The sequence below is a fragment of the Zootoca vivipara genome, chromosome 14 (genome assembly GCF_963506605.1).
Source record: "Zootoca vivipara chromosome 14, rZooViv1.1, whole genome shotgun sequence".
In the NCBI taxonomy this organism is placed as follows: domain Eukaryota; kingdom Metazoa; phylum Chordata; class Lepidosauria; order Squamata; family Lacertidae; genus Zootoca; species Zootoca vivipara.
In genome coordinates, this window is record NC_083289.1 from 9444545 (window position 1) to 9472386 (window position 27842).

General features: G+C 48.5%; 1 protein-coding gene across 1 annotated transcript in view; it reads right to left on the bottom strand.

The window, feature by feature from the left end:
* The window catches only part of INSYN1 (inhibitory synaptic factor 1), a 119880-nt gene extending 106817 nt beyond the window's left edge, over positions 1-13063 (bottom strand). The window contains exon 1 of the mRNA XM_035132185.2: positions 12842-13063. Within this exon, the coding sequence (XP_034988076.2) occupies positions 12842-12988 (147 nt within the window). The 5' untranslated portion in view covers positions 12989-13063. The remainder of the gene's footprint in view (positions 1-12841) is intronic.
* Positions 13064-27842: the final 14779 nt, after the last annotated feature.

The following is a 27842-nucleotide window of genomic DNA, read 5'->3' on the forward strand; positions in this document are numbered from 1 at the left end:
AGTCTGAGAAGCTTTTCATTTGCCCCGACGCTTTCCCCAGGAAAACCCCCTGTTTACCACTGAATTGTAACAAACAACACTTGGGTTTTCTGTGAGTTGACATTTGTTCTGATTCAGAGGGGAGCAGTGGGATTTCCTGTGGAAAGTGGGTTTTCCTGGGGAAAGTGGAGCGGCAAATGAAAAACCTCTTAGACCTGTGCTTAGAAGGCATGGCACAAGTGGAAGTCTGGACCAGCCCTGTGTGAGTGTGCAAAAGGAGGAAGATTCACACAATTAACTATACTTCCAGACATAACTCCCTGCACCCAGAAAACCAGCATGTCAGGGAGAAGACTGGATTAGAACCCCTTTCTGTGCATGGCTAGCTTTCTATGTGCGGGGACCAGCTATTTTTCTTTTCTTTTTATGAAGGAGCCCTCCAGCATGTGAGCTTCCACTTGCTGCCTGAATTGATATAACCCAGAAATAAAGTGACCACCTCAATTATAACTCTGCCCAAATCCTATCATTCCCTGTCTTATAAAAATCAGTAGGAATTTACCTAATGCCTTCACATCAAGATAGGCATTAGACAACCTGCAACCTGGACCAGAAGGAGCAGTGGATCGGTACCCCGCTCCCAACCTGTTGCCTGTTGCCCATCCATATCTCCTTCCCATCTTCTGAGCACAGTGTTGTTTCAGCTTTAGACATTATATGCCCCTGCTGCAGCCATGCAGTTGGTGGTCTTCTTATGGGGTTCTCAGATGCTATTTCTCCCCAGCTGCCCCAGTGTCTCAGTCTGAGAAAGGACCTTATGGATATAGAGCCCTTCAAAGTGAGGCGTTGTAGGGTAAGAGCCTATAGAACCATCACTGTGGCTACTGTGGCTGCTCCTGCAGTGGCAGCAAAAATCTCAAACACAGAGGAGGCGTTGAGAGGCATTTCCTGGGCTGCCTCAAGTGGTTGCAAGTCTTTTGCCAGGCCAAATTCAACCTTTGAGCCCCAGAAGGGATGACAAGTTGATTTCACAAGAGTGGTGCATGCTCTAGTTATCTCTCGCTTGGACTACTGCTCTAGTTATCTCTCACTTGGACTACTGCAATGCGCTCTACGTGGGGCTACCTTTGAAGGTGACCCGGAAACTACAACTAACCAAGAATGCGGCAGCTAGACTGGTGACTGGGAGCGGCCGCCGAGACCACATAACACCGGTCCTGAAAGACCTACATTGGCTCCCAGAACGTTTCCGAGCACAATTCAAAGTGTTGGTGCTGACCTTTAAAGCCCCAAACGGCCTCGGTCCAGTATACCTGAAGGAGCGTCTCCTCCCCTATCGTTCTGCCCGGACACTGAGGTCCAGCACCGAGGGCCTTCTGGCGGTTCCCTCGCTACGAGAAGCTAAGTTACAGGGAACGAGGCAGAGGGCCTTCTCGGTAGTGGCACCCCCTGTGGAATGCCCTCCCACCAGAGGTCAAAGAGAACAACAACTACCAGACCTTTAGAAGGCATTTCAAGGCAGCCCCGTTTAGGGAAGCTTTTAATGTTTGATGGATTTCTGTATTTTAATATTTTTTGGAAGCTGCCCAGAGTGGCTGGGGGAACCTGGCCAGATGGGCGGGGTATAAATAATAAATTATTATTATTATTATTATTATTATTATTATTATTATTATTATTCATTAAGGAATTTTCTGATCGGCACCATTGCCATGCCTGCCAACATCTCACAACTGAAAATAGAGAGATGCTCTTATAGAACCTGCCCACTCCTTCCAGGTTTCACTTTGTGAGCTCCATGCCCTCAGTGCTGGGGTCAACGTTAGGCACCTACGAAGGCCCTAACCCTCACAGGGGGCTCACCGGCCACTCCCTGGAGCTTCCTGCTCCTCCTTGCTGTCGCTGCCTGTTCACTTGCCCTCTCTAAGCACGCAAGCAATATAGCAACAAGGGCAAGGAGATAAGGCAGCAGCCGGGTGGCTGTGCAGTCCGGACACAGAGGAAGAGAAAGGTGCCTTCGCAAAAGACCTGTCCTCCCCTGGTTCAAAGTGCAATCCCAATCATGGCAACTCAGAGGCTATACTGAAATCAGGGTGGCTTACTTCCAGGCAGGTGCGGTCAGCCTTGCAGCCTTAAATGCCAAGAGGGCAATGATTCTTTTAGCTGAAGGTATACTAAGACTAGGGACCCAGGTGGTGCTGTGGGTTAAACCACTGAGCCTAGGGTTTGCTGATCAGAAGGTCGGCGGTTCGAATCCCTGTGACGGGGTGAGCTCCCGTTGCTTGGTCCCAGCTCCTGCCAACCTAGCAGTTCGAAAGCACGTCAAAATGCAAATAGATAAATAGGAACCGCTACAGCGGGAAGGTAAACGGCATTTCCGTGTGCTGCTCTGGTTCGCCAGAAGTGGCTTTGTCATACTGGCCACATGACCTGGAAGCTGTACGCCGGCTCCCTCGGCCAATAATGCGAGATGAGCGCGCAACCCCAGAGTCGGTCACGACTGGACCTAATGGTCAGGGGTTCCTTTACCTTTACCTTATACTAGGACTAAAACATAATGGTCCTAGGAGAGATTGTTATTGATAGATCCAAAACAGCAGCTGCAACGTCTGAAATGGCCACCTGCGGCCTCGGTGTTCGTGTTCCCACTTAGAACCGTAATTTCTAGAGACCCTACGAACCCCAAGAAGGCAGCTGGGGTGAATGATAACACTTTGGTGGGGAGAATATTGATGGTCCCAGCAGCCAATTCTTGTATTGGGCTAAAGGTCCTGAGCAGTCCCTGGTCTTGATTTAGGGCTGTTGTGTCATACGTATGTAACTGCTGTCCAACAGAAGCTGGCCTTATGAGTAAATTAGGCTCCTAACGGATTCGAAGAAAAATGGTTAACTTGGCGGAAGATGTAGGAGGGCAGAGGCTAATTTGTCTAATATTATGTCACCATGCTGAGTAATTACTTTGTTTTGGAAGGAAGTAATCCAAAATAGGATTGATATGACACTACACAGAGATTTACAAGACCGAACTTTAAGGTCTCAACTTTATGCTTTGCGGGGTGGGGGAGGTTGGTGGTGAAGTATTACCCAACACGTTTTTTTGGGGGGGGGTGTTATTGGGTTGTTGTTTTTATTTTGATTATATATATTGTGGTGTTTTATGTTGATCTTGTTCGGAGAGCCGCCCTGAGACCTCTGGGTATAGGGCGGTATATACATTTAATTAATTAATTAGTTAGTTAGTTATGAATGGATCCAGGTTCCAGTGATTGGGCATTGTATGTATAGATCATGTTTCCAAGGAAGAAATGCGTCACACAGTATAGCCAGATATGGAGGCAGATGCTAGAACTGGATGCTGTTGAACTAGGGTCACAATTCAGTAAAGGAGAGCCACGCAATGAAATGATGGGGAAAGGAAGGACTTGGGAGCGGAGAGGGAATATGAAAGGCCCATAATGTGCTTGGAATCATACCACTTGATGCAATCGTTGCAAAGTGCTTGATTCAATACATTTTTCAAAGCCATCCTCTCCAAACCGTGTGTCCTTTTCCTTTCAACATCTTCCCTGCAGAGGAAGCATGTGAGTGCAGGGACTGTAGTTCACTAGGGAAGCACATGTTTTCCATGCACCAAGTCCCAGATCAGCTGGTTAAAACAGGAAGCCTGTGGGTCCCTCTAGAATGATGTTGTTGTTTCTGAACCCTCACCTGCCCCAGCCAGCATGACCAATCATCAGGCATAATGGAAGTTGCAGTCCTACAACACCTGGAGGTTGACAGGCCCTCCATCTTGGGTTAAAGGGGTCAGGTAGCAGACAATGGGGGAAATTTCTGACTGAGATCTTAGAAAGCTGGAGAAGATAATACTAGGCTGAAAGGACAAATAATCAGATCTAGTACAAGGCAGCATCCATGCAGGAAGAAGAAGGGGGAAAGCTTTAAGAAGTTTATCATGCATGGAAATCACATATGTATGTATTGGACTCATCTGTGATTACACCATTTTTATGGCTTCTCCTACAAGGAAGAAAGTGATTTTTAGATAACAAAATGCAAAGGATGAATGATGGATCTAACCTTTAGATACTGTGAGGGACAGGGGATATCGCGAAGTCCCTCCCCTCCTGAGTTCAAGCCCGTCCCCGAGCAAAGGGGAAAGCAGGGAGAGTTCCGATTCCAGTGGGGAAGCAGGAAGTCGTGTCCGAGGCTCAGGCAAGGTAGAGGAGCCAGGGTCCCAGGTGGGACAGGAAGGGGCAAGTAAGGGGGGAAGACCCATCCCCCCAACTCCAGAATTACGCAGGAAGAGGAGGGGCAAGAGGATGGGTCTGCCAAAGCTTTTGTGTTGGAGAAAGACGCGCCAAAAGCCATTAGGAGGTTCTGAAACCGACTGACAACATCGCTCCGTGTAAATAGCAATGACTTGAGCACTGTAAATACGCAGCACCAATAAAAGAATAAAATGCAGAGCTGCGTAGCGTCGTTACTCTGAAGTAGTCCACTCCGGCCACTGTGACAGCAACCTCCTAATCATTTTTGGGCTACTTTGGAGTTGCCGGGATGAGCGTGTCAGAGGCGGAGAAGTGGCGGCAGATCGCTGAGCAAGCCCAGCTAGAACTGCAACAGCTGTCGCTGCAGGCGCAGGGAGAATTGAAGGCAGCTAAAGAGGAGACTAAGAAGGTCCAGGACGACCGGCTACAACTTGCGGAACAGGTGAGAGAGCTCCAGGAAAAAGAGCAGCATTTAAGGGCGGTGGCGGTAGACCTCCAAAACAAGCTGGATGCAGAGAAAAACAAGGCGGGAGGGGCACCCCAAGTCCAAGTGCTGCCAGGAAGGAGAGCCGGGACCCTAGTAAGCAAGTTCAATGGAGACCCGAAGGAGTTTCAGGGCTTTGAGACTGAGATTGTGTATGCTCTTGAGCTGCACCACGATGAGTTCCCTGATGATGAGCACAGAGTAGCGTTTATTGTGGAGCACCTTACAGGGGCGGCCAGGGAGTGGCTAAGACCGTTAATTGCAACAAGGAATCCTTGCATGAAGAATGTCAAACTATTTCTAGAAGGTTTGAAAACGATGTATTCGTCCGATAGTCATATGGACCAGACTAAGGAGGAACTTCATAATTTACGCCAAGGAAATATGACAGTTCGCGCGTATTGGGCGAAATTCACCATGCTGGTGCACAGATTGGGGTGGGATCTGGAGTCTGCCCCAATGCAAGCGGCGTTTTACTTGGGGTTGCATGAGGAGGTGAAGGATGAGCTCTCGAGAGGTCCAAAGCCCAGTAATATGGATCAACTGAGCAAAGCGGCTCTGGCGGTGGGGGTGAGGCAGGAATCCAGATGGAGCGACAAGCAAGCAACGCGCGCAAAGCGGGCTTGGTTCCCACGGTCGCAGGAGAAGCCACTCCCTCAACAACCCTTTCAAGCCACGCCTGGGGCCAGTCAGGACCAGGAACCCATGCAGATTGATAGCGCGCGCGCGCGGGCTTTTCAAACCCCAGCGGCGCCAAGACGCAAGGAGGGAAGGGGTGGGAATTGCTTTCTCTGCAACTCCCCCCAGCATCTCGTCAGAGACTGCCCACATCGCAGGGAGTGGCAAGGAAAGGCGGGAACGGTTGTGCCCTCCCCCACTGACGCAGCACCACAGCAGGGAAACGGGAAAGCCTGGCTGCAGGAGACAAGGGGCGGCAGCCAGGCACAGTCAGCAGACAACAGCCCCAGCCCACCCACCCGCACAGAGAGGAGCAGAGCCAGCCCACCCCTCCCAGAGCAGGAGTGGTTCTAGAAGTGACGCTCACGCTCCCAAATGGCTATCCATTGACGGTCCTCGCCCTAATTGACAGTGGTGCCTCAGCCAACTTCTTCTCGAGAAACTTTGCAGAAGAGCACCAGATCCAGCTTCTGCAGCTGGATTTTCCTCTGCACGTGGCAACCATTGACGGCAGAGAGCTGCTGGGAGGGGCCATCACTCATCAAACCCCCCCCATGAGAATGACGGTTGGAAGGCACTCAGAGACACTGGCATTCAACGTCACCACCATCTCAGACCCCCCAATCGTTTTGGGCATGAGCTGGCTGGCGCGCCACGACCCCTCCATAAGTTGGCATCAGAGATGCATCACTTTTGGATCGGACTTTTGCCTGGAACATTGCATGCAGCACCAACCAGGGGAGGGGCCTCCGATAGCCACGGTGGCCACCATGCACGTCAAAGGGGGTGAGGCGATACCCAAACCATACTGGGACCTGCAGGAGGTCTTCAGTGAAGCGGAGTCCGACCACCTGCCCCCACACAGGCCTTTTGACTGCCAGATCAACCTGGTGCCTGGGGCAACTATACCCCCAGCCAAGCTGTACGCCATGTCAGACCAGGAACTGGAGGATCTGCGCGCTTTTATCGACAAGAACCTCAAGCGGGGGTTCATCAGAGAAAGCAAGGCAGCAGGGGGCAGCCCGGTCTTCTGGGTGGACAAGAAAGACACGCAACAGCGCCGTCTTGTGGTGGATTTTAGACGGCTGAATTCGGTGACAGAGCCAGTGGCTTTCCCCATGCCCAGAGTGGATGATCTCCTGACAGCGGCACGCAGAGGCAAGATTTTCACCAAGCTAGACCTGAGGGGGGCGTACAACTTGATCAGGATCCGGGAAGGCGATGAGTGGAAAACCACGATGTTCACGCCTCTGGGCTCTTTTGAATATCTGGTGATGCCCTTCGGGTTGCAAGGGGGCTCAGCATGCTTCCAGGCCTTCATGCACCACGTCCTGGGGTCCCTACTCTTCAGGAAATGCTTGGTCTTTCTGGATGACATCCTTATTTACTCCAACGACCCAGTGCAGCACGTGAAGGACGTCAGGGAGGTGTTACAGCGCCTGAAGGAGAACCACCTGTATGTGAAGCTGGAGAAGTGCAAGTTTCACACCAAGGAGGTGGACTTCCTGGGCTACAAGCTGTCAGACAAGGGGCTGGCAATGGACAAGGACAAGGTGCAGACCATCCTGGACTGGCACAGCCCCAGGACGCGCAAAGATGCCCAACGCCTACTAGGCTTTGCCAACTTCTACAGGAAGTTCATCAAGAACTTCTCTCGAGTTACGGCTCCCATCACTGACTGCCTGAGAGGCAAGCAGAAGTTCAGGTGGACACCAGAGGCGCAAGCAGCGTTCGAAAGCCTCAAGAGGGTGTTCGCCTCAGACCAGAACCTGTTCCACGTGGTTCAGGACGCGCCCCTACGCATTGAAACAGATGCTTCTGATAAGGCTGTGGGCGCCATTTTGTTGCAACTGGACGCCAACAGAGAGTGGAGACCCTGTGCCTTCTTCTCCAGGAAGTTGACCCAGCCCGAGCGAAACTACACAGTTTTTGATCGGGAACTTCTTGCGATCCACGCGGCGTTCCAGCACTGGAGACACTTCCTGGTGGGCGCCAAGCACCCCATCCAGGTGTGCACAGACCACAAGAACCTGGAGTTCTGGAGAACTGCCAGGGTGCTCAACCAGCGGCAGATACGGTGGGCGGAGTTCTTCTCGAACTTCAACTTCTCCATACACTACATCCCAGGAGAGCAGAATGTCAGGGCGGATGCCCTCTCCCGCAAGCCAGAGTACATGGAGGAGGAGGCGCCACCAGCCCCAAGGCACATTTTCCCCCCGTCGGCATGGTCCTGCGGAGCAGCAGTGGTGAGCGAGGCAGAACTCACAGCACTGACGGCAGCGGATGAATTTGCCAACCGCATCTTCAGAGAACTGAGAGGGGGGAGGGAGCAGGCAAAAGACTTTGCAGAACGCAGAGGGCTGCTTTTCTACAAGGGTGCGCTGTACCTACCCACCACCCAGCTTCGACGTACGGTCCTCAAGCAGATGCACGACAACCCTACAGCGGGGCATTTTGGAAGGGACAAGACCACTCACCTAGTCATGAGACACTTCTGGTGGCCAGGGGTGAGGGAAGATGTTCGAGACTATGTAAGGGGCTGTACCACCTGCCAGCGGGCGAAGGTGGTCAGAGCAGCGCCACCAGGGTTGCTGGAGCCCTTAGCCACACCACACAGGCCGTGGGAAGTGGTGTCCATGGACTTCATCACAGATCTGCCTTCGTCCAGGGGTAAGACTGCAGTGTTGGTGGTGGTGGACCTCATGTCCAAAATGTGTCACTTTATACCGTGTGCCAGGGCAGTCTCGGCAGAAGAGACAGCCAAACTGTTTGTTGATCACATTTTCAGACTGCATGGATTACCTTTAAGGGTTATTTCGGATCGTGGCCGCCAATTTGTTTCCAGGTTCTGGCGGCGGCTCATGAACCTCCTGCAGGTGGAGGTCAGCTTGTCGACGGCTAGACACCCGCAGACCAACGGACAAGCGGAGAGGGTCAACGCCATTCTGCAGCAGTACCTGAGATGCTACGTCAGCCAGCGGCAAACGGACTGGGTGGATCGCTTGCCACTAGCAGAATTTGCCTACAACAATGCAGTGCACGTCTCCACAGGGGTGTCGCCCTTTAAGGCCAATTACGGGCGCGACCTCAGATCTTTCCCAGAGAGGGAGAGGGAGGAGGAGGAGGAGGGCCCACAGGCTGAGGATTGGGCAGAGGAACTGGAGACGGTGCACCAGCAGCTCAGAGAACACTTGGAGAGGGCCAAGGAAGCGTACAAAAAGGGGGCAGATCGCCACAGGCGACAAGGGGAGGTCATCAGGGTGGGGGACAAGGTGTGGTTGTCCTCGGAGGGCCTTCCCACCAGAGGGAGGTGCAAAAAGCTGGCACCCAAATGGCTGGGCCCCTTCACGGTCACGCAACAGGTCAACCCGGTGGCATACAGGCTGGCACTGCCAGAGGACATGAGGGTGCATCCAGTGTTTCATAGATCGCTGCTGTCGCCGTACAGGGAAAGCAGCAGGCTCAGAGACAGCGAACAAACCCCCGAGGGAGGGGGGGAGAGGGAAAGCAGGGAGCAACTCAATGAGGCCACGGCCATCCTGGATTCAAGGTGGGGGGTGGGGGGCCTGGAGTACCTCATGGCATGGGAGGATGCTCCACCGTCCCAGAATGAATGGGTTCCCGCCACTCAGATACAGGAGGAATTCTTGGTGGAAGAATTTCACGCCCTCTTTCCCCACAGACCCAAGCCCTGGCACATGGAAAGGGAGGGGGAGGAGGAGGAGGCACGGGAGAACAGCTCACCATGGCGCTGGGAAGCGGAGTTTGAGGAACCAGAGGATGAGGTATGGGTGTCGCCAATATCCACCCAGTCAGAGGAAGGAGCAGATTGGCAAAACATTTTTACCCCCACCAGCTCTGACGCCACGGACTTTTTGGGATTCCCGTCCTCCCAGGCGGAAGGGGGGGGCTCGCAGGACTGGGGGGAGGTGTTCACACCAACGGGCTCGGAGAGCACCGAGTTTTTAGGCTTCCAGTCGTCACCGACACATGGGGGGGGCCTGGGGAGGGGTGAAGGAGAGCTTGGGAGGGGGGTGGATGTGAGGGACAGGGGATATCGCGAAGTCCCTCCCCTCCTGAGTTCAAGCCCGTCCCCGAGCAAAGGGGAAAGCAGGGAGAGTTCCGATTCCAGTGGGGAAGCAGGAAGTCGTGTCCGAGGCTCAGGCAAGGTAGAGGAGCCAGGGTCCCAGGTGGGACAGGAAGGGGCAAGTAAGGGGGGAAGACCCATCCCCCCAACTCCAGAATTACGCAGGAAGAGGAGGGGCAAGAGGATGGGTCTGCCAAAGCTTTTGTGTTGGAGAAAGACGCGCCAAAAGCCATTAGGAGGTTCTGAAACCGACTGACAACATCGCTCCGTGTAAATAGCAATGACTTGAGCACTGTAAATACGCAGCACCAATAAAAGAATAAAATGCAGAGCTGCGTAGCGTCGTTACTCTGAAGTAGTCCACTCCGGCCACTGTGACAGATACCTATAGAGGAGATAACATTCTCAAGTAGGGATGGAGGAGAAATTTGATTCACTGTGCATATAGATTTGAATCTATCAAATTTGCAGTTCCCAAAGCAATCTGTGAACTGAAACACAGCTCTCATTTGAATCTTGCACTTATCAGAATTTTGCAATGCATTCCTCCAACCAAATAATGCTTACAAAGACGCATGTATTGGGGGAAAGTGTACGTGAAAATGAATATATTGTACAAAAATGCTGGCAGTGAGGGGAAATTGTTGCCAAATTACTTTTGTCAAAACTGCATATTAAAATGTGTTGATTAGCAGAAATTCACACTAAAATGCTGGTGAAGTTTCACAAGGATTAAAACCAAAAGGTAAACTGCTGCAAATCTAGAGAACTGAAGTTTGGAAAAATTGAGAAACCAAGAAAACCAACACTGACAGATCTGGCACAATTGCCAAAATACAGCCCCAAAGGCCACCAAGCGGCCAGCTCTCCTTGCAAAACTCCATCTCAAGTTGTGTTCTCAGACAAAATGATCAGAACTGACTTTTTCATTCTTGATGTGTGGATATTGGGTGTGGTTACAAAAGTGATGAAGGGGAAAGGTACTCTGTACAACCTCAGAGACACCCTCTACAATGTGACTTCCAGGCTTGTGCCCTGGTTCTGTAAATGGCTCCGAGTTCTACAAACCTGAACTGTGGCCAGCCCAAATTGAAACCCAAATTAAACTCTAAGCCCTTCCTGTTGCGATGGACAGTCGGCAAGCAAACCATATGTGGGAGCAAACACTATTTCACATTCAGCTGAATGAATTAGGGGTCAGCATGTATGGGTACCTTCCAAGGCCCACATCTTGATAGGGGCCCCACTGTCCATTCGTAGAGCCTTCTGGCTCCCATTCCTCTTTGCTGTCACCATCCTCTCACCTGCCCCCTTGGAGAGAACAAGCAAGGAGAGGTGCAAGAAGAAGGAATAGTAACATCCTTGTCCAGTCCCCAGTGAAGGCTGATCTGTTAGGGCGGATGGAGCCATCAATGGCAGTCTGCGTCTAGCCAGCCTTAGTCTCAGTGCCGCCCCTATGGAACTCAGCAGGAAGGAACCAGGGTGGGGGCAAAACGAGAACGGGTCTTCTCTATCTGTAGTTGGCTCTCTGGCTCCACCTACTGTTGGGCTCCCTGCCTCCCGCCTTACCAGTTCCAACGGGCACCAGCCACCACTGGCACTGACGTGAATTGGGCCCAGAGGGAGAGGAAAGAACATAATGGTGACAAGGTTGGCCCACATTAAAAACATCTCCATTGTACCTTTTATCAATGATCTAAAAGCACTTTATTTAAACAACAACAACAACCTCCAAACAAGCAAGTATTGTTTGAGGGTTCCCCCAAACCTGAAACTGGCCCTGCTGGCAATTTTTTTATTTATCTGCTAAATTTGTGGGAGGGGTTCCAGAGCATACCAGAAATGCACAATTCCTACCCTACTGCAGCAAAGCTCCCCCCCCCTTTTAAGTAGGCATGCTGCAGTTTGGAAAAGTGTGGGGTGGGATTAATGGGAAGATGTATAACCCTCCCCCCCCCAAGCCAAAATCCATCCAAAATCAGAATGAATGCTATGTGGTGGAACTTCCCCGCAGAACAAATGTTCCATCAAGACCAGGCGTAGTCTAACCTCCACGTAAGCTTTGTGCAAGCAAAGCGGGATGAATGCCCCGTAAACATGTAATAAGGAGGCGGCCTTTGTATCCTGCTTTTCCACCAAATCAGGGGCAGGAAACTAGGGCCCCTCCAGATGATTCTGAGCTATATAGCATTGTCCCTGGAGGGATCTAGCATCACCCCCATTATTTGGCCATGCTGGCTGAGGCAGACAGAAGAAAGTGTCCAGTCACATCTGGAGGGCTGCGGGTACCCTACCCTGCATTAAATGCCACTTTTGTCTGGGTAGCTACGCTGCCCCATCTCTTATCTGAAGTGGGTCTCCAGAAGGTGCTTTTTTCAGACATAACCGCAGCTGTTCCTTACAATTTGGGCTCAAGCTGTTAACTATAACAAAGGCCCAGTGAGATACTGTTATGTTACACAACAGGGTACATAATGCCTGAGGGTGCATTGGGCAGCACAGAAAACAATTTCTAAGAATGTGGCATGACCTTATTACTCTGTTTCATTCCATAAGAGGATCATCACCAAAGGCACATATACGTCATAAATTGCAGCTGTTACGGCAATTTTGCCATAACTCTGAAAATTCCACTCTGAAAATTATTATGGCCCAACTTGCCCTACTTCCAAAGGCTCTACTAGGTATTGTTTACTCACTTAATCAATTAGTATTATGCATTCTTACAGTGCCTGCCTGCTGACAAAGTAGTTGCATTCTTGCGATTACTTTAGCACTTTCGAGCTCCAGCATCTCCTGTAAGCTCACAATGTCCCATGGCATCAAATTTAACCCAGAGAGAAATGCACAAGCCTGAGCTTGGGACACACACACACACGCACAGCAGCCTACCTTTTTGCAACCATTTAAAGACTACATAACCCATGCTGCAGCATGACTGAGAGCAAAGTGGGCACCCACAGAATCTTTACACATTCTTGAAATTGCCACCACCATCTATGGTGCATTGTGTTCACTAGCATAAAGACATGCACAGAAACAACTGAGCCCAAAGTGAGTCACACCAATATAGTATCAGAGAATTTGAGCTGGGCTTGGAAAACAGAACCAGGAATGAAAAACAGAGCTAGGCATGGAATTCTCCTGCAGGCTCATCTATACACTAACTCTCTGCTCTTTCTGAACATTCACGTATGTTTTTCTCTCTCTAGCTCCGCACCTAGTCTGTGTTCAACTAGTTTACAGCAGCCTGACCAGGCCCTTGCAGTTCATTTCCTTCCTCTCCTCCCCACAACTCCAGATATACTCCACATACTCCCATTTGCATTTGTCAACCACACTTACTTCACGGAGCTCCTTGGCCACCTCCTTGAGTTCTTGCAGGATGCCTTCGAGCTGCCCGATCACCATTTTCATGCGCCCCCTGATGCGCTCCCTCTCGCTGGTGTTACTGCTGTCGGTAGCGTTGTCCTGCAAGCCCCGGGAGTTCATCCTTCACAGGGTGCCGGGGAGCTGGGGCAGAGCTGCGTGGTGCATCCTGCTTTTGCCCAGCCAGACTGTGCCTCCACAGAGCCCCTCTTGGCTGGGGAGATCTCCACATCTTAACGCGCACCCACCCTGCCCCAGAAAGCCCCAGCCACACGCTCACCTCCTGCCACCTTTGCGATCTCCCCACCCTAGCAGGATTGGGGCAATAAAGCTAGGGCAGTTGCGGGGGATCAAACAAAGAGGGAATCGGACAAGCCCCCATCTGTCCCAAGGGGTTAAGGCTTTATCATTTGCGCTCCACTCTGCAAGCTCTGAAGTGCCTGGGTCTAGATAAAGTGCAGGAAGAAGCCAATATACCATGCCAGTCTGTGCCACGTTTGCTGTCCCAACAAGGAAAGCATCACTTCCAGTTAGTTCACCACTGTCCCTTTGGAGAATCCTCTGGAGATCTTGGAGGCAGGACCTTACTGCTTGGCCTCAGTGTTTTCCCCACACTTCATCCGCAGAGGGGTCCCCCATGGGACAGGAGGTCTTTGGCACCGCTACCATCTCTATTGCTGGTGGGCTTAGAGGGGCTACGCGGGAGGGACTTCCAGCCTCAGCCAAGCTTGGGAGGTCTCTTTGCTACAAATCTCAGGAAGCTCCTTAAAATGACAAGCGTGGTTTGAAGCATAGAAAGTGGGCACCCGTGAGATGCTGGAAGCACAAAGAATTCCACACCACTTCCTACACGGAGGGATAAAAGAGAGAGACAGAGAAAGGGGGGGGGGGAATCAGCGTAGTCAGGATGCTTATCTGGAAAATGCCAGGAATCTTCTAAATCACGTAATAACCAGCTTGGACCAGGGCTTTCCTGTGCTAACTTCCAGGATCCCTGGGAGCCCTGAAGACCATCACCCTCTTCATCACGGAGAAGCACCAGGTAGCGATCTAATTAGCAGAGATCCCTTGAGAAGGATCACCCATGCTCTGGGACCGCTCCTTTGTCTTGCCCCACAAACTCCATCACCTTCCAAGCAGGTTAAGCTTTGTCCTGACAGATCAGTCATTTGGCCAAGGAGCACCCCAAGACCACAAAACGTTGGTATCACATTCACCCCCCCCACACACACACCAAGAGAAGACTTCAAACATAAATAGTTTGTGCATGTGTGTATGCACGCACACTGATTTCCACACATTCCTTGAACATCCCTTTCTGCTGGCCGTCAGATATAAACTTTAGCATTTCTCCCACCCACCCCCCAAATATTTTCTCCCCCTAAAGGCTATCTCCTTCTAGGCCCTCAGACAGCAGTGCCTGCATGGGCTCGACTGGGACCTAAAAATAATATTTTCAAAAATCCTCTGCGAAAGGAAAAGAACAGCTGCTTTTTAACCCACTATGATGACTTAAAAAGCCAACTTACTAGCAAGGCAGCTGCTTCTGAAGCCTGTCGAACCCTCTTGCTCCGAGAGGACCCCTCCTCTCTCTTCCTTCCATGGCTTTGGATGTCACAAGCAGATTCTTGGGTCCTCTTCCCTTTCCCCAAAGCTGGCTGAGCCTGGACATTTAGTGGTGAGGTATATCCAGTTAAAAATAAAAAAATCAAATCCAGGATATCGACACACATGCACACACACTTCCACGTCTCTCAGATTAACCCTTCAATTGCACATGGATGCATTGTGATTATTGCCCTTCTGGTTTCCTTCAAGTATGGAGGAGAGAGAGAGAAGGGGGGGGGAGGAAGAATAGGAAACTGTACCCACTCCCCGCATGAATAGAGAGAAAAAGCCCCCACTCCCTCCCGTAGCCAGCTAGCCAACCAGCTGGGGAGATTAATCAGTTCAGTTCAGAAGCTCTGTCTGTGCAGGCTTTCGATCTGCATAGCAGAAGAGAAGGTCTCCACCGGTCCAAGGGCCCTGGTCTCCAGTCCACAGGTGACATGGTTCCTCCAGTTGAAGATGTCTTGGGGAAGAGGAGGAGGAGGAGGAGGAGGAGGAAGAGGAAGAAGAGGAAGAGGAAGTCAGTGTCCTTTCCCCCCACCTCACCCCCTGTTTTTAGGGCATAGGATGTTGCTAGGTCAGCTTCTTGTCAGCGGCCGGCCGGCCGGCCACCCTTGGAGCTATTGAGCAGGGCAGTGCAATCCAGGAGACCACTTCTGTGCTGTCTTTGGACCCTGCCATAAGTAGCTGAGCTCAGATGCTGCTCACATCCTGGCGAAGGAGTCCTTTCATGAAGCTAGGAAGACGGTGGCAGAAAGGGATGGGGGGTGGGGTGGGGAAGAGAAGCGCACTCTTCTTCTTTAAAGCTCCAGGGCTCTCCAGTTCTGCCTTGACTGACAGCAGTGGGATGCTAGTGTCCGACTTATGATGCCCAGTGCTTCATCTGAAAGGAGAGCCATGCAAGTGGAGAGAGAGAGAGAGAGAGAGAGAGAGAGAGAGAGAGAGAGAGAGAGAGAGAGAGAGAGAGAGAGAGAGAGAGGTTGGCTTCTTCTTTACTCTTGCAAGTCAGATCTCCCGGAGAGTGCTTGAGTAGCTTGTGCTGGCTGCTCGGCAAGGATGTGCGGTTCGTGTGCAAATGCTCCGCAGCTGCATGGTCCGTGTCCCCTCTCACTAGTAATCTGTGGAGAACTGTCCTGGTCTCCCCAGCATCCTCACAGCCTGCCAGCTTGACGGCTATTGCTCAGCTTAAAGATGCTTGGCTTGTGCTGTGTCAGAAAACGGGGTGGAGCCTTGGCAGAACAGGGGGATTTAAAGGGCCAGAGCATTGGAAAAATCCAGGCTGCAAGCAGAACGTTTCCGTTTGTTTGGCTTTTAACTATTTCTAGGGCCATCTTCAAAAGTGATCAACTGTGTGGGGGTGGGTGAGTGGGGGTGGGTTTGTGGGTGTCTCCAGACTGTCACTATTTTCCAGGAGGGATGGAAACACACCCCATATGAAAATCAGGAAAAAAATTCAGGATGAATTCTCAATTGTCATATAACTGTCCTCCAAACAGATCAAAACAAGTGTTCAGTAATGAATGGACATAGTCTAACCACCATGTAAGTTCTGTGCAAGCAAATCCGGGAGGGGGGGATGCTGAATATATAGCTCAGTTGCTTTGAGCCTGGTGCTGATAAGACCAAGGTTGCAGGTTCAATCCGTTCATGGGACAGCTGCATATTCCAGCATCGCAGGGGGTTGGACTAGAATGATCCGCAGGGTCCCTTCCAACGCTACAATTCTATGATTATATAATTCTGGAGGAGCCCTGTGTGTTTTAAAACTCTGAAGGGTGGATATCAAAGTTGCACATTGTTGGCAATGGGCCATCAATGGGCTCTCTAGACAGATGGGCTCTATAGACAACCCTCCCCACTTTGGGACTTCCTACCACTTCACATTGGGGCACTTCCACCAGCCTTTATGCTCTGGAATCTCCACCCAATCCTCACACACTCCCAGCCCAGAGCAAAAGGGCTCCGATTGTGCCCATAGTCCAGGTTCAAGGCTGAAGACCGAGGGGACAGAAGGAGCTACCGAAGGGCCCAGGGACTGACTAGTGGTAAAAGAATAATAATATTCAGGTAAGAAGGATTTCAGCATACCCATAGATCCAGTGTTACTTTTATTGAATTATATGGAAGGAACTGCCTTCTTACATCTTGGTGTCGCCTAGAATCTACTGTGCAAAAATGGTGCTTAACAACAATACCATCCATTACAGAGAGGAACGATAAAGTGGGGAAGTTTGCTGTAATGGTCAAACTAGCATACTACATCAAACTAAAAAGAGAAAGACGAAGGCAGGGTATTTTTTATGGTTAATTGGATTAAGTTTAAGGAATATAGAAAAGAACATTGCTTAATATCAAACACACATTTTTCACATTTACGGCATTTGATTAGATCAATGCAGGGTACTTATAAGGTATGGAAATAAATCGGGTTAGTTAATACACTGTTCTGACATATATGGATATGTTCTTTTAGTAAACAATGTATTTTTCTGAAGAAAGATTGGCTTATTAATCAGGACTGCTATCTGATCATGAATTTCTTATGAAAATATTATTCTCTTTGTTTCATTCGGGAATGACAATTTCTTTTCTTTTTGTGTGCCCTAAATGTTACTCGTGTGTTATCTATAACATGCTATATAATAATAATGAATAATCTACAGTACAGTCATACCTCAGTTTAAGTACGCCTCGGTTTGAGTATTTTCAGTTTAAGTACTCTGCGGACCCGTCTGGAATGGAATAATCCACTTTCCATTACTTTCAATGGGAAAGTTTGCTTCAGGTTAAGTACGCTTCAGGTTAAGTACAGACCTCCGGAACCAATTGTGTTTGTAAACCAAGGTACCACTGTACTATATATTTTGGGAAATGGTTTGCCTTTTTGTCCATTTGTTCTCTGTGTGTTCAACGTCTCTTGAGAAACTGTTGCCAGGCTTGGCATGAGGGTTCCTGAGGTGGGGGCAGAGTTTTTTGTCAATGTTGGGACAGCGGCCACCATTTTGAATCAATACGGTCGTGTGACTTTGGTGAGACTTCCCCTGATTTTTTGGCAGGACCGTTCCAACTTGCATCAGCTGGGATGCCTCCGAAGATATCGTCAATCAACTCAGCACAAAGGTTCCCGAGATGGAGGAGACAGTATTTGCCTCCATTTGGATGCTTGCAAATGAAAGCAACTCCGTTATGATTTTGTCGTGCCCCCAACACACAGTGCAGAAGACTACCAATTTGTTCTCAGACAAATGGAGAAAAACTTATTTCCCTAAAGTCCATACAGCAAGAACAAGGAAAAGAAACACACCCCAGGTTATTTTTATCTGATGGAATACTCCTCCTTCCTATTGTTTTGAAACATGGGGCATTGGGGCAAGGTGGAGAAACATTATAAAAATCCGCCATAAGGAGGAAACAAGCAGGAAGGAAGGAAGGAAGGAAGGAAGGAAGGAAGGAAGGAAGGAAGGAAGGAAGGAAGGGACTCAAGACAGGACAGAAGTAAGGGGAAGGTTCAAGAGTCGCTAGGGCTCACATGAAATGATACCACGTGCAGTCATCCTTTTATTCACTCCTGGAATCATGAAAGCTTGGACCAGACAGAATCCTGCAAAAGGTGCCTGGGATGTCCTCATCATAAGACAGAGTTTCGAAAAGGAAAGTGAGATTTTCCAATGCATATGTGTTTGGGAAGGAGACTCACTTTGGAATATTTTTCTCATTAAATCATGGCAAAATATGTTTGGTATAGAGCCTATGTTCTGTCCAGATCTCCCCCCCCCCATGGCTGGTACTCAGCTCATCCATGATAAGCCCCTAGCTCCCTGCTCCCTGCTCTTCGCCCTCTCTTCCTTTTATATATTTCCAGACATGCAAGATGGGATTAAGCACTTATTTGCATGCTATCCAAGCTTCGGCTTCAGACACAACTCATGCCCTTTTCTGACCAACACTTAATGATACTACTACCCGTGATCTGTACCAACTCAGAAACAAGCCAAGCACTTCAGGGTAGGTATGCTGGAGTTTTTTTTAATTCCACTCATCAGCTTTGCCAGTTGAGATGATCTGTTATGTTCTTCTCCACACATCCTAGCCCATCCTATTTCAGAAAGCATCTGCTTGGCACATTTGAACATCAAAGGGATCCCATTTTGAGTATTTGGCCTTTAATATCCTCTAGGCATAATGTTACATTCACACAACCAGAGACTCCCTCAGACATGCACACACACATCCATGCCACCAGTAGAGATGTAATAAGAAGGCATTGTTTTTGCATTCCACCCTGTATTTGTCCCATGCAACACTGTTACCATTCTGCTAAAAGATGTTTTCTGCCCCCCCAAAATGGCATCGTTCATCTTGGGACCCACTGTGGCAAAATTACATAACTTGTGCAATTAGCATAATTACATAATTACTAATGTAACCTATACAATTTACATAACGTAGGTTTCATAAATCACATTATTCCACCCCATTCATCTCAATGTAAAGGAAACACAATGCAAATGAGGTATGTGTGTGTGTGTAATCATTTGCCTTTCATTTGTGGACTGAAAGCAGTAACAATAGAGAATACCAATCATATTCACTGGATTGGTTTCCATTCCAGACATGGGACGAATAAGGAAACTCCTGCTATTCCCATTCCCTCTTCTCCAACATACCTAGCCAGGAGGGGTGAGGCTGTGAGGAGCCACTCAGCATCATTTAATTCTATATGCCACTTCATGACAAAATGGTCCTCCGAGAAGTTGGCAAAGTGTTAAAAATTCAAACATTAAAATATAAAGGCCCATAACTAAAACACACAATAAAACAGTCCTGTTAAAACAACACAGCAATTCAAACTGCGGATTTAGGTGGCCAGATTAAGAGAAGGCCTTTGTAAACAAGCACATCCTCAAAAGCTGGTGGAATGCCAATATGGATAGGCCTCTTGTACAGTCAAACCTCGGTTCCCAAACACCTCCGTTTTGGAATGTTTCAGCTCCCAAACGCCAAAAACCTGGTAGTAAGTGTTCCGATTTTCAAATGTTTTTTGGAAGCTGAACATCCAATGCGGCTTCCGCTTTGGTGCACGAAGCTCCTGCAGCCAATCGGAAGCCGCACCTTGGTTGTTGCGCATTTCAGAAGCCAAACGGCTTCCGGACTGGATTACATTCAGCAAACGAGGTGAGACTGTATTTAAGCAGAGAATGAATGCCATAACACTAGTTAAAAAGCCTGCCCTCCACACTGTCAGGGTCAGGCCCAGAGGTGTGGCCTTGGTGCCCCTTTCTAGGTCCTTTGCCACTTCGTGAAAGGAACACATGAAGGAGACTCGAGTCTAGCACACATCTCCATAAACATGTGCGCATGAGCGCTAAGGCACTACTCAGTGCACACATCTTTGCCGAACACAATTCACCAGTGAGGCTTCACTTTATTTATTTGCTGTATAAATTTTTATTGAACAAATTTAACATAATACATTATTTATCACATTGTCAATTACATTTCCCCCCTTTATATCCCCTCCCCTCCCTCCCCCCTTCCCAAGACTTCCCTCAACACCCCCCTCTTTTTTTTCGCACATGTTATTCTCTCAAATTGTACGTATCTTTACCTTATCCACCCTACATTCTACTAATAAATTGTGGATGTTTATTCAAAACCTGCCAAGGAGTCCAGTTCATTTTGTAGTCTGAGGCTTCACTTTATTATAAGACAATTATGGTTTTCCTGCCTGGATATCTTTAAATTAAGGAATGAACATCTTCCAGGGGGGGGGGGGGAGAGCAGGATAGACTAGCATAGAACAGATGAATAAAGCAGATAGAACATTGCAGCCTACAGCTATGAGTGCTGGGGATGGGGACATAATCCTTGGTATTCTAAGAGGGTGTTGTGTGCACCCCCCCATTTACATCTGTGTAAGAGGGACCCAGGTGGTGCTGTGGGTTAAACCACAGAGTCTAGGGCTTGCTGATCAGGAGGTCGGCGGTTCGAATCCCTGCAACGGGGTGAGCTCCCGTTGCTCGGTCCCAGCTCCTGCCCACCTAGCAGTTCGAAAGCACATCAAAGTGCAAGTAGATAAATAGGGACCGCTCCGGCAGGAAGGTAAACGGCGTTTCCATGTGCTGCTCTGGTTTGCCAGAAACAGCTTTGTCATGCTGGCCACATGACCCGGAAGCTGTCTGCGGACAAACGCCGGCTCCCTCGGCCTATAGAGCGAGATGAGCGCCGCAACCCCAGAGTTGGACACGACTGGACCTGATGGTCAGGGGCCCCTTTACCTTTACCTAAGAGGGTATCATGACAGCCGGGTAGGGACCCAAAGAGTTGTGTGAAAACCAGGCAGGCAATCTGATATTAGTGTTCATGCCATTTGCAAGTCCTAACAGGGAAGCAGCTGAGATGCTTCGTGTTGAAGGGTAGGCTTGATTATTCCGTAGTGTAGGCTGCAGCTTCAGAACTGGTGACTAGAAACCACGGATGGATTAATCACCCTGAATTGTTATGAGAGGTGCATTTTATGGCTTTTCATCAAATACTCTCTTCTTTCTCTCTCCCCCCTCCCCATCTTCCCTCTCTGTTTATTTATGATTTTTTTCTTGGAATATGATTCATTGGATATTTTGCTCTCTCAGGAACAAAGAGTTTCCAATGATATGTTATTCTTGCTCCTTTCTGTTTAGTGCTTCCAGTCTTTACTATTACAGGGTGCGCTGGGTGTGCCCAGGCACACCCCCAATGGTTTCTTTCTTTAAAAAATAACAACACAGGGATTGTGGCAAGGAGGAGAGAGAGTAGAGGGGCAGCCCAGCTCCCTCAGTTGCCACAACCCCACAGGGGAGCACTGGTGGGGGAGCCACAAAGGTGGAAGAAAAGGGAAGCAAAGAGAGACAAATGCAGGAAGAAGCTTCAGATCCATTCCAGATCCATTCCAACCTTTATATTCTGCCTGCATCTGTCTCTGTCTCATGGCTCCATCCTTGCCACCTTTTGTGGACAGAGATCTCTGAGAGTAAAAGGGTGAGGGTTTTTTTTTTAAAGCAACATTTAGTTGTGTCGGTTTTTTATAGTTCAGTTTTCATTTCTTTAGTTTGTCTGATGAATAAAAACAATGTCCTTTATGACTGAGAAGTCCAAAATGTTCACCTAAAAAAAGAAAATTCCTGTGTGTAAGTCTTTTTCTAATCCTGATGTTTCTTTTTCAAATCCTTTTTGTTTGTCAATTCTCAATCTCTAATTTATCTATTTTTTAAAAAAATAATATCGTAGGCATTCTGTCACGTACACTCTAATTTTGTCGAATTTCTTCAGGTTTAATTCATTGTTTTCTTCTTCTAATAGCATTCTAAACATTGCCCATTCACCTTTCGCATTTTTCCCTTTTACAGCCGTGGCTTCTATCGGAGAATGGGTTTTAGGTTTTAAAACAGTTTCTTATATTTCTCCCAGATTTTATGAAGAGATTTTATAATTATGGGCTTTAAGGAACAAGTCAGCTCAACAAAAGAAGAGTTGCTTGGCCAGCAGCTATTGAGAGCAGTGTGCTCATGTCACGTCAATGTAAGAAAAGGTTCTCAAACGTTGTAGAAGTTAGTGTGAGCAGCTGTCAAAAGCTGTTGGATCTCTGTGTGGCAGCCCCATGTGGTGAGTCACTGAACTGCAGGTGGCAACATTCTTCGATAGCTGGTGTGTGTCTACCCAGCATAGCTCTCAAGTTCTCCCCTTTTTAAAGGGAAATTCCCTTATGCTGAATAGGCTTCCTCATGAGAAAAGGGAAAACCTGACAGCTATGCTGCCCAGTGCCATAGCGGGGGGGGCGGTTCCCCCCACAATTTGCAAAATTTAACAAAGGCCATGCGTGTCTTGCACGAAGAATAAAAAAACCAAAGAGGGCAGGGGGCTTTTAGTTTTTCTTCCTTCTGCAAGCAGGATGGAGGAACGCTGACTGATTTGGAATGATTCAAAGGGTGCAAGCCTTTTGCGAGGGCAGCTGTGTTTTGCTGCTGGTGAGCTCTAGTGAACCGAGGGACAGCTAAAACGCTAGGGAAAGGCATGCTATATAGGCTGGCTTTTCTGAGCCCAGCTCTGAGGCTGCTTGGAGGTAGGGGCGTCTTACCCATAGAGGCTAGTGGCACGGGGCGCCAGGGCACCAAGTTCTGGAGGGCACCAGGGAAGAGGCGTAGGCTGGACGCGGCGCCTCCCATCATCAGTTCGCTGCCCTCGCCCTTGCCCACCACCATGCCATGCCACACCAAAGCAGCACCTTACCTTCCAAGTCCCGGACTGCAGAATCCAGGACCGGCAGCCGTGTGACACCGGAAGTTGCGTCAACGTAACTTCCGGTGCCGTTTTGCCCTTCTATGGGCACCCAAAATGGCTGCCGCCGGCTTCGAAAGTCGCTTCTACGCATGTCAGGAAGTGTGTCGACGCAACCTCCGGTGTCGCTCTGCCCAACTATGGGCACAAAAAATGGCCGCTGCCGACACCGGAAGTCGCGTCTATGCACTTCCGGACATGCGTAGATGCGACTTTTGAAGCCGGCGGCGGCCATTTTTGGTGCCCATAGAAGGGCAAATCAGAAAAAAAATAGCCGCCGGCAGGAGAAAATAATGGAGAAAAACGGGAGACGAAGTGATACGGGGGACCACCGGGAAAAGGTAAGTAAAAACGGGGGTTTCCCGGGGAAAACGGGGTACTTGGCAGCTTTGCAGCACCGCGCCCGGAGTCTCCGTCTGCCATGGTGCCACTGCGGCACGAAGTGGCCAGCTGAGCTGGGAGGTGCTGCGTCCAGCCTCTGCCTCTTCCCTGCCGGAGGAGCCGCCCTCCAGCCGGCAGCACCACCCTCCCTAAAAATCTCTGGGAAATGGGGGGTGGGGTGGAGGGAGCTTTGCCCCACGGCACAGGATATGCTTAAGACGGCCCTGCTTGGAGGTATTCTCACAGTTAGTTTCAAGTAATATCGCAACAACTCTTAGAGTTAGCTTACTAACACTTCTTGTTTCAGAAGCCAAGTCAGGAAGGGCTTTTAGTTAAATGGATACAGCAGTCAAAGAGCCCTTGTCATTCTTACTGCCAGAAGATGTGAGAAGATGAGGCGTTTCGAGCATCCACAATGTGTCTCTCTTTTCATCAGTGACATGTTGGAGGTTATGTCGCCTTGCAGATCACTAGCAAGTATTTCTGTACTTGCATTTGTAGCAATTGCTGCCGACTTTGTTCTTCCCAGTCAATTGTATATTGTTTTAGCACTGTCTTGACCCAGATGTTTAAATATCTTTTTGAACTTTCTTTTTTTGTTCCACTAGTCATGGAAGCTGTTAAACTCAACTAATGATGATATATCGGCAGCGATTGTGTTAGTACTTGAGCAGCCTTTGATATTCTAATGATTTGTGATGGAGAGAATATGGGCTTGCACTTTCTGTTCTATCTACTCTAATTGGGCTAGATGGACCATTGCTCTGGCATGAAATAAAGTAGCTATGTATGCCTGTCATGCACTCAATACTTTTGGTCTTCAGGAACAGGAAGGGAATGAAAATGTAGCAAACGTTTCTGGTCTTCGAGGTCCGTTTGGGGATCCACATCTGGATTCCAACCTAAGGGAAGAGGAGTTGCACTAGTGTATCAGGATCTGGCAGCTCTTGCAGCTGGAAATGGATGAGACTTCCTCATCAGAGGAGGACTCCTCCAGTGAACCATGACCAGGGGAAGATGGCGTATCCAGAGGGAATTCCTGAGATCATCCTTTAAGACCATGCATGTTGAAGACTAGGGAGCCGAATATGGCCCTCCTGGGCTCTCTATCTGGCTTGTAGGGTTCTCCCCAGGGCCTTCTCAGTAGTGGCGCCCGCCCTGTGGAACGCCCTTCCATCGGAGGTCAAGGAGATAAACAACTACCTGACATTTAGAAAAAAAAACTAAAGGCAGCCCTGTTTAGGGAAGTTTTTAATCTGTGATGTTTTAATGTATTTTGGTATTTGTTGGAAGCCGCCCAGAGTGGCGGGGGAAACCCAGCCAGATGGGCGGGGTATAAATAAAATAATAATAATAATAATAATAATAATAATAATAATGCTTCTTCTCAAGCCACATCCCTCACTAGTCCTCCTCTATGAATAGAATAGAATAGATACTTTATTGTCATTGTACATAGTACAACGAAATTGAATGCCATCCCATAAAAAAACAAAATAAAAACACAATTACAGCCACACACACGCATACATACAAACCCATTCCAACTCCCCGGGATCATATTATTTAGTTTACAGCTAAATAATATGATCCCGGGGAGTCGGAATGGGTATGTATGTATGTATGTGTGTGGCTTTAATTGTGTTTTTATTTTGTTTTTTATGGCATCTGGAGTTGGGAGTTTATGGGAGTTTGAAAAATATAAAGGGTCACAGCTGCACTATAGCATAACAAATGCACTCAAGAGCCCATGTGGTGCACTGACTAGTGTGGTGTTACACTAGTGTGGTGTTACACTGGAGGGCTACGGTAAAGGTAAAGGGACCCCTGGCCATTAGGTCCAGTCGTGACCGACTCTGGGGTTGCGCGCTCATCTCGCGTTATTGGCCGAGGGAGGCGGCGTACAGCTTCCGGGTCATGTGACCAGCATGACAAAGCTGCTTCTGGCAAACCAAAGCAGCACACGGAAACACCGTTTACCTTCCCGCTGTAGCGGTTCCTATTTATCTACTTGCACTTTGACGTGCTTCCGAACTGCTAGGTTGGCAGGAGCAGGGACCGAGCAACGGGAGCCCACCCCGTTGCGGGGATTCGATCTGCCGACCTTCTGATCAGCAAGCCCTAGGCTCTGTGGTTTAGACCACAGCACCACCCGCGTCCCACACTGGAGGGCTACTCAGCTTCAAATCTCTGCTCATCTGCAAAACAAACTGGATGACCTCAGAGTGATTATATAGGATAAAGCGAAGGAGGCAAAAATATGGTTCCTCCCCAACTTTTCTTGAAGAATGGGGTCAAAATAAACAATAGCCACCAGTGAATCACACTACATGGTGTCTTGTACTATATTTTGTGGCTCCAAGGGATGGTGGTGGTTTGTCTTAAAAACTGGGGATGTAGAAAACCTTCTCTCTCCCCCTCCAAATATTTCAGCATTGCTGAAAAGTCACATTGAATGCTAATAATAGAAGCCCTGCTGGATCAGATGGGAAGTCCGTATGGTCTAGCGTACCGTTTCCCACAGTGGCCAGCCTGATGCCTCCAGGAAGCCCACAAGCAGGGCTTGTAGTTAATAGTCTTCTCTCATTGCTGCCCTTTTCCTGCAGCTGCTGTTAAGAGGCATACCTTGTAGCCTTCCTGAGTGGTAGCCAGAGCTACATTTTATAGGTACGGTCACCATTCAGAGCTTCTTTGAGCAACGAGAGGGCATCCCAAATGGAATTTGCTAAGCAGTCAGGAACTTTGACTTTTCCATCCCTCCTGAGCTGCTCTGGACTAGAATCAATGGCTCCAGTGCTCTATAATAATGAGCTTCTTAAAATCAATAAATGCACTTCAGAGTGTGGTGATGGCGCACCAGCCTCAGAGGAATGAAAGAACTGCCAGGATTTTCATTTCCCTGCAGACTTTTTCAGTGTCATCTTCATTCTTGTTATTCTCCTCAAGCTGAGACTTCCTACTCTCCTGGATCCTATGGCATTGGGGTTCTAACCCTTGGTGTCATCTGCTGAAACAGGAAGCTGGGAAAAGAGATGTGGTGCTCCATGGCCCATTGTTGTACTCTTGCTGGATGCAGCCCTGGAAGGGGTGGTTCGGTCCCAATTTTCCCCTAGCTTCTCCTTTGTGGTACCACCATAGCTGCCAAGTTTTCCCTTTTCTCACGAGGAAGCCTATTCAGCATAAGGGAATTTCCCTTTTTAAAAAAAGGATAACTTGGCAGCTATGGGTACCACTGGTTCTTCATCATCTTGCCTGTTCATAAATACTCCTAGAACCAGGCTACATACCCTGGTATCTTAGAAGCCATCCAGGTAACAGTGTACCCATCAGTAATGAATACATAATGGCAATAAGGTTATTAGCCAGAGTGGCTACAAAACTGTCATGCACAGAGGCGATATGCCACAGAATGCCTGTTGCTAGGGAGCAAGTTATAGCCCTTTTGTTCTGCTTGTGGGTTTTCCAGAAGTGTCTGGATAGCCATAGGATGCTGGACTTACTCATCTGAAATCTGACAGGCTTAATCCACTCCGGCGGAGCTCCTGCGCTTGTCAATTTCATCCACTTTGGCCAAAAGGTGAAAATGTTATAGGCCTTTTTAGACCGGCATTATAGTGAATAGGAAAACACATTTGTTGCACAGTGGTGCAGAGCATGAAGCAGAGAGAGCACAGAGTGATTCAGAAATAGATCAGATTTCTTTTCTTTTTCCCCCAAAAAACCAAATACAAAGCAATAGTTGGGGTCCCTTGCACGCCCTTACTTAATAGTTATGGTTTCTTAATTTTATTTTGCAGGATTTAAGACTGGGCGCCATATTTTTAAGTGGTGATTTACATGGTTGCTTGTCAATTATGACAGAGTTTCCAGGATACTTGGATTGTTCACATACACACAGAGAAAGATAGTATATAACTGGATATAAAGTTTGAGCCCAATCTGCCATTAGCTAATGAGACTCAGCCAGTTGATGGTCATGTCATGCTTGTTAATATAAAGTTGAAAATTTACTAAACTAAGGACAGCAATTTTGGCTCACCTAATTAACAAACATGCTCAAGCAAGACAGGGCCACTTACTTATGACCTTTGTTATTTGAAGGATGCCTTTGACTTAATTAACATGGGAAAAGCTTTGGGAAAAGCTCTCAAATGCTAATTTGGATCACCTCTTCATACTGCTGATCAACGTTCTAGGGCTTGGGATGTTCATAGCTGCCAGGTTTTCCCTTTTCTTGCGAGGAAGACTATTCAGCATAAGGGAAAATCCCTTAAAAAAAGGGATAACTTGGCAGCTATGGGGATGTTAGATACTGGAAGATGATGGTGATAGTGATGTAAAAGCAAATTTGCCAGCCCTGGACTTAAATGCAGGTTGCAATATAGCTATAAAGTGGACAGTGCATTTATTTGGATTTTGTAATGAAGTTTCTATCAGAATATGAGCACAGGTAGGCATATTTTAAAGAAAACATCTGTTACAAAAATGCATATTCTGGAGAAAAATGCACTGAAAAGCATACAAAAATGCAACATTTAGGTAAAGGTAGGGAACTAAATGTTCCTGAACTACAACTCCCATCATCTTTTGCCATTGGCCATGCTTCCTGGGGCTTATGGAAGTTGTAGTTTAGCAACAACTCCACGACCAAAGGTTCACCACCCCTGATTTAGGA